The 9,738-nt window shown below is 31.4% G+C and overlaps 2 protein-coding genes across 2 annotated transcripts in view; one reads left to right on the plus strand and one right to left on the minus strand.

Moving 5' to 3' along the window:
- Positions 1-903: 903 nt before the first annotated feature.
- On the minus strand, positions 904-3,541 carry LOC132618616 (glucan endo-1,3-beta-glucosidase 12). The gene is made up of 3 exons (XM_060333644.1): positions 3,332-3,541; positions 2,158-3,249; positions 904-1,179 (listed from the first exon to the last, which is right to left on the minus strand). Exons 1-3 carry the CDS (start codon positions 3,384-3,386, stop codon positions 1,148-1,150), a joined length of 1,179 nt encoding a protein of 392 aa, XP_060189627.1. The 5' UTR covers positions 3,387-3,541; the 3' UTR covers positions 904-1,147.
- Positions 3,542-7,134: 3,593 nt separating this feature from the next.
- Positions 7,135-9,738, plus strand: part of LOC132620073 (uncharacterized) — a 7,703-nt gene continuing 5,099 nt past the window's right edge. Inside the window, exons 1-2 of the mRNA XM_060334791.1 lie at positions 7,135-7,238; positions 7,370-7,512. Coding sequence (XP_060190774.1) covers positions 7,135-7,238; positions 7,370-7,512 — 247 coding nt within the window. The remainder of the gene's footprint in view (positions 7,239-7,369; positions 7,513-9,738) is intronic.

Raw genomic sequence — 9,738 nt, forward strand, 5'->3', positions numbered from 1 at the left:
ACGTCGTTTTCTTTATTTTGGTCCTACTTCACCACCGCATAGGAACGAACTTAGAGACACCTTGAATATAATGTGGAGCACACAAATGGACACAAACAATATATTTAATACTTCTTTTATCCCATATTAGTCATCCACATTACTAAAAATAGACATGTCAAAATACTTATTCATTTATAAAATCAAGATAATTTTTTTTTTTTCTCAAATTGTAACCGATATTGATTAGAGTGTAATTTATTAGAGAGATAAGGGTAATATTGTAAAAGCACACTTTTATTTATAGAGGGTGTTTGGATTGACTTTTTAAAAATATTTTATAAATTAAAAACTAAAAGTTGGTGATACCCCAGCTTTTTGCTTTTGGTTTATTTTTGTACTTTTCTTGTCTAAAAGTAAGTGTTTTTAAGCACTTTTTATTTTTGTCAAACATTATAAAATTTAAAAAAGAACTTAAAAGTTAAACACTTAAAATAAGTCAATTCAAACACCCTCATAATTTCTTAAAAGGCAGGTAAAAAGAAAAATGTATAAACAATATGGGACGGAGGGAGTAACATACGAAACGCAGAATCAATAGATCAAAGTGAACTTGGAGTCTCGGACCATGGTTATTTCCGCTCAAACTTTTCAAAAATGTTATCAAGTGTGCTGGATCCTCTAAAGTAGAGCATATTTAAAGGATCCATGCGAATGCATGGGGAGTAGCATAGGTTTTTTTCTGGTCCTAGACACTACGAAATGTGTGCATGCCCCCATTGGAACGGCAGCTTTTTCAGTTAACTTGTTAATTGTTATGTATTAGCACATGATGTTTAGTCTATAATAATCTAGGGGCCCTCTCTTTGAGCACTCCTAGTAAAGACTAAAGAGTCAAGCAAGGGGCAGAGTAGACAGGTAAACTATACAAGTACAAATGATTAGGCTTAAGACGGTACAATATGAAAAATTAAAGTCACTAATCAAAGAGTTTGTAGTGCCACTGGCTCATCTAACCTCTTAAACCAAAATCATTACTCCTGCAAATCTATCTACCACAGACTAGAGGCAACACCAAAAACAACTTTTTAGCCTTTGATCCCAATTCTCCTCATGGCAGCAAGCTTCACTCCATGCAATTTGCATCCAAAGTTCCATTCTACTTATATCATGCAAGAATGAATCGACAGTGGAGGTAGCCTGCAATAATATACTAAAAATGTTACATTCACCTTCTCAATAACCCTTGTGCTCAGAGAAATATAGCTAAGATAAATCATAAAAAAATTATCTTCTGTCAGTTGAAGATTTTGTTCAGGCCTAAAATATCTAAGTGAAGAAAAATAAAGGGTCGTGCTTCTTTGGAGAGGTAGAAAAATAATTCAAACATAAAAAATAGCACATCGTTTGGTTGGAGGAATTAAGAAACGAATTCCTGTTTACTAGTGCAGTGTTTGATTGCTGAAATAAAATAAGGGAAAGCTACACATTTAGCCGGTTGGTCAAGGATAATTATATTCCTTATAGCCAAATATACAAAAAGTATACATTATTATGTAACATGTATAACATGCATTGATATACAAAAGATATGCATTTGTCGGCTATGATTTTGGTGGTCGGCTATACAATACTACTCATAATTTATCACATATTATAGCAGAATCTATATATTACTACGTAGTCCCTCTGTTTCAATTTGTTTGAACCTATTTCCTTTTTAGTCCGTGTCAAAATAAATGACTTCTTTCCTAATTTGGAAAGAAATTCACTTTATGAATGATTTACAACCATACAAATTTACAAATTTTCAAGACTTATTTTGAACCACAAGTTTCAAAAGTCTTCCCTCTTTCTTAAATGTCGTGTCCAGTCAAATAGGTTCATATAAATATAAATTGAAACGGAAGGAGTATTAGTTTTTGCTAGAAAAGAATGTGAAAAAGACCACATTTACTAACAACACGAAAATAATACTCCAATTAAAGACAAAAAATGCAAGTTGAACAGCTAATGTTTATCTCTACCTAACGTTGCCCCATAACAATTGCTCATATAATCATTCTATTCACTTCATAAACACTCATTGAATTGTAATTTCTCCATAACTAGCAAGTGAAACAAACAAATCCTAACTAGTAATTTACAAATTAGGGATAAATTGAAAGAAGTGCTTACTTGGATCAGAGTTGATGAGCATAGCAGTGCCTCCAAACTCACAAGTCCCACCATTGCTTTTAGTTTTCTGCCAGTAACTATTGAAAGCATAAGAGGCATGAGCCACAAGAGTATCAGGGTTATAACAGCTTCCAGTAGGACTAATATCCTCACAATCAGCATCTCCTTCACCACATGCATAGTCTAAAGCCTCTTGCAATGTCTCTGGTGGTACACTAGGCTTAGCTACACACCATAGCCCCTCATTACCATGCACCCCCCCTGGTGCTGGTGCACCTACTGGACCCCCACCCCCACCATGAGATGGAATACAAGGTGGCAAGTGGGGTCCATTAAAAGGACTAATAGGATTGAACACTGGTGGCATTTCAGGTGCAAAAGGGAGAGATGATGGTGGTGGTGAAATGTTTCCAATTAATGGAGGAAGTGGGCTATTAGCAGCAAATGCTGGAGAATGATTTGGGGCTAATGGGGTTGGCAAAGTAGGGAAATTAGTGTATTTTGAGTCAAAAGTTGAGAGCTTTCTGCTCAAGGGTCTCCCCTGTTTTGGGTTCTCACTAATCAAGAAAATGTTGTTTAGGTTATAATTTCCTAACTTTTTCATAGACCCTAAATGAGTATTCAGCAAAGTATCAATCTTTACATCTAAATCTCTTGTTAAGCTCACTATATAGGGTGCATTAACTTGTTGGAAGAAATCAAGAAGAGGTTTGATATATTGTTCAGCCATATCAGAATCTTGGTCTAAGCAGTTGGAAGAAAAAGAAGTGGAGACTTTGATTTCATCATGCAAACCCCACCTTGTTAGAGAGTAGTAAATGTTCTTGACTGAAGGCAAGATTAAGGTCTGTTTGTTTTGTTGATCTTTTTGGCACAAAAGAGTGTGACCAACAAGAATAGTGGAAATGTTGGTGGCTGGATAGTGAGCAAGAACATTAGTCCTTAGCCACTTTTCAGCTTCAAGAACACTAGTGGACACTCCATAAAGATCTTCAATAGGCAAAGAAACTGCAATAGAAATAATTCCAGTGCTTGGAAAACTCTGTAGTGGCACAAGAGTAGAGAGCTCCACTGATTCATGACCAAATGCAGCTGCAAAATGAAGTGAAACATAAAAAAATCCATAAAGAAACAAACAAATAGAAATGTAAAGAAGACAAGATTATTCACTTACCATTTAGAGCAAAGCAAAGAAAGAAAAGATAGAAGAAACACCAGGGCTTAAACATTTTCTTCTTCTGGAGAATGAAGAAAATGGGGTTTGGTTATGGTGTTAGAATAAGCTGAATATTGTAACTTTTGAGTTTATTTACTAGAGATTTTTGTGTAAAAAAGCAGAAGAGGCAAAAAGATGTGGGGGTGTAAAGCAAGGTACTATTTGTAGAGGTACAAGTCTGACAGTTTTATTGTCCTTTGGCTAATTGTCTTTTAACTATCTTTGGAACCTGTGCTTGAATGGTAGTACTAAAGTGCAGAGGTAGTGGAAGGAAATACTCCTCTCTCTCTAAACTGATATAGAGATTGTTTGGTTTAGCCGAAAAGAAAAAAAAAAACGTAAGTATAAGTAATTAAAATACCTTTTTAAGTGTTTGAAAGTTATTTTATAAATAAATTGTTACGTATTTGGATAAAAATGTTTATAGAGTTTTTAGAAGTAAAGATAGTATTAGAATTAACAGAAAATATAAGGGATAAACGGATAAAGTTGTTAATCGACATTTAAGCCAAAAAATAAGTTGAGGTTGAACAACTTCTTAATTTTGACTTATTTTAAGCATTTTTTAACTTAATTTAAGTTGTTTTTTATTTTACTAAACACTCAAATAAATTAAAAAATGACTTATAATCTAATTTGACTAACTTATAAACCAATTCAAACGGGCTCATACTCCCTCTGTTGCTCCATTTCAAAATACTTGCCACTTTTAGTTTTTCAAAATTCAAAATACATTATTTTATTTTATTATATTAATATAAAAATATTTGTAATTTCTACTTCCTCCATCTCAATTTGGGTGAACATGTTTGATTGGAATTTAAGGGGAAAAAATGACTTTTGAAACTTATGGTTACAAAACACTAAGTCATAGATATTTAGTGATCATAAATCATCTCATTAAGAGTAAAACAAACATTTAAAGTTAAATTATTATTAAATATAAAAATGTGTCATTCTTTTTTACTGATTAAAAAGAAAAAAGTATCAAATTAATTGAGACAAATGGAGTAATATTTTTATATGGTTTTTATATTTATTTATTTTAGCTAATTTTAATTTCAAAAATTGTTCAAGTTAAGTCCCGAGAAACGGAACATAACAAATACTTTACAAAGATTTCTACTCTTAAAATTATAATTTGAATCATGACATTGTATTTATGTGGCTTTAAATTTTAAAATTAATACTTGTGTAATTATGAAAACTTTTTATTGAGGGTAAAATAAAAAAAATGATCTTTTAAAATTTTTAAAAATATTAGAGTATTCTTTTTAATAAATTACTAAAATTAAGTGTGTCAAAAAATATAAATTGAAATAGGAAAAGTAGCGAGAAAAAGAGAAAACATGTTGAGTATGGTAATTAAGGTTTAGAGTGAACACAAAGACCCAAAAGAGAAAGAGACAGAGACAGCAATCAAAGAAGTTGCTTTTGTTCAGTCATCCAGCTGTTGTTTTTTCTGTTCTGCTTTTGGACCATCGGTACAAGAGTCAAGAGCTTCAGTTAAACGATGTCGTCCTTGCTAAAAGAACGAAAGTAGAGATACAGGGCATAAACAATACTTTCATTTATTAATTAGTTTTGTCTCTGTTATAATTTTCTTTTTATACCCCTGTCGTTACGAAAGTTAATAAAAATACTCTTTAATTTAGGTTTTATTTATTTCCATTAAGATCAGGACGTCTGAATACACATCTGAATATTAAGATTAAGATGTTTGAATTTGAATACACATCTGAAATATTAAGATGTACTTCCTAAATCTGACACACTGAATAATTATGACGGTTTGTTTTCTAACTTCTAAATTTGCATAATTTGCCTTTTTAAACATAATAAATTTATAAATTAAGATTAATTGAAGTAAATATTAGCATCATAATTAAGATTATAAATTTTGCAAAGTTGACATCAACAATCCATCTTCTGTGATTGAATGTTCAAATTATTATAGGTATTTTCTTAATCGTGAGATTTTATTACTCAATGTTATGAGTAGCAAGAACAATTGATCCAAAGCCATTAGAAATCTCATTTATCATAAACTCCGAACAAGAATTGAAGCAAGCATGTGTTTGCTGAATCCTAGAAGCCATCTTTTTTTTTTTTTTCACTGCTATATAAGCAACCCTCATCAACTTAAAACCTATTAGAACTCCCAGTTTCTCTGCAGCCTTTTCTGCTATCACCATCTGTTCCTTTGTGTCTTTCACGTAATGATGCAGTAAGCCCAAGAATGTTGCGAATTTCACAAAATAATAAGCAAAATGCTTGTCAAGATTTTATAATCTTACCAGTTTAAGAGAAAGAAAAGTTTGGTTGCTGATTGATAGTTAGGGGGAAGAGAGGCGTGAATTTTTTCTACTAAGAAAAGAAGAAGAGGAAGCGTGAAAGGCAGCGGAAATAAAGCCGTATAAGTTTTAAGAGTTTGAATTGTGATAAGATTTTGTTACAGATCTGATTCGTTTAGATCCATTAAGGGCTTTTAAAATGGAGCTAAGCAAACACATTTAATGGGCTGGATCTGATTGATTAAAATTCGGACTTAATAAACAAACACACTTAATGACTTAGATCTTAATTATTAAGATTCAGACTTTCATTAAGTGCAAACAAATGAGGTCTTAATCGGACTACCTCAAATCAATCTCAATTTTACTTAAAATTTCTCAATTTTCCTTTTAACTCGACTCGATCCAATTTGGGTAATTTTAAGTGAAATTAGGAAATTGAGGTTGATTGGAACAATCCGTTAAATTGAGGGGTATTTTTATTAACTTTCACAACGGCCGGGGTACCAATATCAAACTTATAACGGAGGACAAAACTAGTTAATAAATGAAAGTAGAGGGGTATTTTTTTCCGCTTTTCCCTTTAACTTATACACTGAATGAAACGCATTTTAATACTCATCGTTTCAAATTAGTTGTCATGTTTCGTTTCTCAAAAGTTAGTTTGATTAATATTTAAAGCTAAATTAGATTAAATTAATTTATTAAAAAAAAAATATACAAAAAATACTACGTTTTTTTTTTTTTTTTTTAACTAACAATTTTATTAATTACCAATTGGCACGTTACAAAGCTGTAGCCACACTAACACAGTGAGCTACTGTCAAAACCAAAACAAAAGAGACAAACTTAGTGAATCTGACTAGCACACCTCCTAAAGAGGGTATCTATCAGTCTAAAACTAACCACAAGACCAAGTATTCTACTGTTAAGACACTACAAGCTCAAAATCACGTGTCAAGGGTACACCAGCAGTTGTGTTCTTGGAGGGGCTCGCACAGTACATACATAAGCTATGTCTCTGGCAATAGCTTCAATATTTTTGTTCCTATGTTCAAAGACTCTTTGATTTCTTTTCATCCAAATGGCATGACAAGTTTCTGCATAGATCAACCTAAATGGTAGTGCAGCTGAGGATTTCCCGTTGCGTTGAGTAATCACCCAGAGTAGCATCTGATCCCAAGTTGTAGCTATATAGTATGGTCTATTCATCCATTTCAGAATTTTGTACCACAACTCCTTTGTAAAGGCACATTCTACAAACAAGTGGTTTCTAGTCTCTAATGCATTATTACATAAGGAACTGATAGAGTCAACAGTGATACACTCAATAAATCGATCCACTATCAATAGCTTCTCCTGCAACATCAACCACATTGTAAATTTAGCCTTGGGCCTTGCTTCATTCTTAAACATCATTGTCTTCCCAGATATCCTTTGTAGGTTACCAAGCTTTTGGAGATAGATATGTCTAATAAAACTCTTCTTCCCTTGATTGTTACTGATATGGTGTTGATTCCACACATTCCTGGTTTCAAGCAATTTCCTCACCATCCAGCATGTTTGCTGAGGTATAGGTATGGTGTCATAATTCTATCCGTTGATGTAATATGTATGAATCCACCTTATCCACAACTTATCTTCCTTATGTGCCACATCCCAACTACTCTTAGCAATAAACAACTCTTTTCCAGATTTTCAGGTTAATGAGGTTTAAGCCACCAGTAGAAACTGGTGTACAGACCTTGTCTCAAGCAACTAGTGCTCTTTTGGTGATAGTATTTGCTCCTGACCATACACAGCTTCTACAAAATGATTCAATAGTCTTCATAACCTTGGCAGGAAGTATAAATAATTGGGCCCAGTAAGCCTGTATACCAAACAATATTGACTGCACTAAATGTGCTCTACCTTCATATGAAAGCTTCCTAGCAGTCGAAGTAGTAATTCTGCCCCACAATCTTCTCAATAAGTGGTTGCCATTACCGTATGGACAGCTTCTTGGATGATAATGGAATGCCTATATATCTGAATGGAAGTTCACCATGCATGAGTGTAGCCAAGTTGCTGTAGGATGCTGTCCTGAGTAGATTGAGGTACTCCTCCAAGATATACAGAGCTCTTGTCAAGATTAGCCTGTAAACCAGAGGTCAGGGAGAAAAAACACTGATTAATAGCTTCTACAGAAGACAAATCCCCTCTAGCAAAGAGAAGTAAATCATCTGCAAAACACTAATGAGCCACTTGTAATTTAGGGCTAGTTTTTTATTAATAAATAAACGCAAATCTCAAAGAGAATGCTACAAGTTGTAACTTTTCTCGATAACAAAAAAATACATTTTAAATTGTTATTCAAAATTTACATAATTTGACTCTTGAGAAGGAACACTTTTTGATCAGTTACAGAATTTGAGATTTTCTTTTTGAAATTTTATGATTTAAAATAAAAACTATAACTATTTGTATAATGGGGATAAGACACTATTATCCCCCTGAATTATATCCGAAGTTGCTACGACACACTTTATCTTTCCTTGGGTCCTATTACCCCCCTAAACTTATTTAAAACAGAATATTTAACCCCCTAAGTGTTGACGTGGCAAGGAGTATGTTTCACTCTCTTTGAGAGAGTGAGAAACATAAAAAAATGGAAAACTTAATTTTTTTTCTTAAAAATCAGTATTTTCTTAAAATAAGAAAACTGAATTGTTTTTTTAAAAAATACGAAAAATCCTTTTTTTTAGAAAATAAATCTGGAAAACTAAGTCTTCTTATTAAAAAATTTGGACATTTTTTAAATTTGGAAAATTGATTATTTTTTTCTATATAAGAAAATAAATCTAGTTTTTCAAATTTAGTTTTAAAAAATGGGTTTTTCACATTTTAAAAAAATTAATTAATTTTCCAAAATTTTATAACGATTCAGGTTTTTCACATTTTGACAAGAAAAATACTTTTTCCGGATTTTATTTGAAAAATAAAAGTGTCCTCTGAAAATGAAATCATGAAAATCAAGATTTTTTAAGACATCTTAAAAAAACAATCAAGTTTTCCATATTTTTAACATATCCATTTTTCCATATTTTAAAAAAAAATCATGTTCTTAGGTTTTTTTTTAAAAAAAAACAGATGGGTTTTAAAAATCATTTTTTAAAGAAAATTCAGTATTTGTTTAAAAAACTGAATTTTCTGTTAAAAATCATTTTTTTAAAAGAAAATTCAGTTTTTTAAAAATAAATTGGGTTTAAAAAAACACAAATTTTCAATTTTTTTTTTTAAAAAACTTTTTAAAAATCATTTTTTAAAAGAAAATTCAATTTTGTTTTTTTTTTAAATTGACACGTAAGTTGAAAAAATTTTAAAAAAGAAAGAAAATAAATAAATATACATGTGGCAGGGAGAGTGTATGTCACTCTCCCATATGAGAGTGAGCATTAGCGTATATGGGGGTAAATATTTTGTTTTAAATAAGTTTAGGAGGGTAATAGGACCCAGGAAAAGGTAAGGTGTGTCGCAGCAACTTCGGGTATAGTTCAGGGGGTAATAGTGCCTTATCCCTTGTATAATTATAAATCATCTCAATAAAAATAAGACAAGAAATTTAAATGAAATTATTTTTTAATATATAAAGTTATTTTTTTAATGGACTAACAAAAATACATCACATAAATTGAGATAAATAGAGTAAAAAGTACTCCTAATTTGTTTTAAGTTTCATTTTAATTTCATTTACTATGAATAATTATTTTTAAGATGATCTGATAACATTTTATACTATTAGTAGAAGCAAAGTGACATTGTAATATAGGAACATGATTTTAATTTTCATACATAATGTAAATGAAACTTTTATATAATTAAATTATAAAAACAGTAACTATGGATAACCGTTAACAATAACTGATAAGTAGGACGGTATCCTGTAAAATGAGGTAGATAATTTGTTATTATTGGTAGAGAAAAGACATTATTTGACTCCTGAACTTAGCACGAAAACTCAGTTTGGAAACTAAACTTAACTTTTATTTATTTATCCCCCTTAACAACTTATGTTTTAATTATTTCCCCCCT

Source organism: Lycium barbarum, chromosome 11 (genome assembly GCF_019175385.1).
Source record: "Lycium barbarum isolate Lr01 chromosome 11, ASM1917538v2, whole genome shotgun sequence".
Lineage (NCBI taxonomy): Eukaryota > Viridiplantae > Streptophyta > Magnoliopsida > Solanales > Solanaceae > Lycium > Lycium barbarum.

Bases quoted from the DNA above. Each gene is read 5' to 3' on its own strand.
- LOC132618616 (XM_060333644.1), bottom strand. From the start codon at position 3,386: ATGTTTAAGCCCTGGTGTTTCTTCTATCTTTTCTTTCTTTGCTTTGCT. The intron at 3,250-3,331 runs GTAAGTGAATAA...TTCATTTTGCAG, and splicing joins TCTTTGCTTTGCTCTAAATG to CTGCATTTGGTCATGAATCA. The intron at 1,180-2,157 runs GTAAGCACTTCT...ATATTATTGCAG, and splicing joins GCTCATCAACTCTGATCCAA to GCTACCTCCACTGTCGATTC.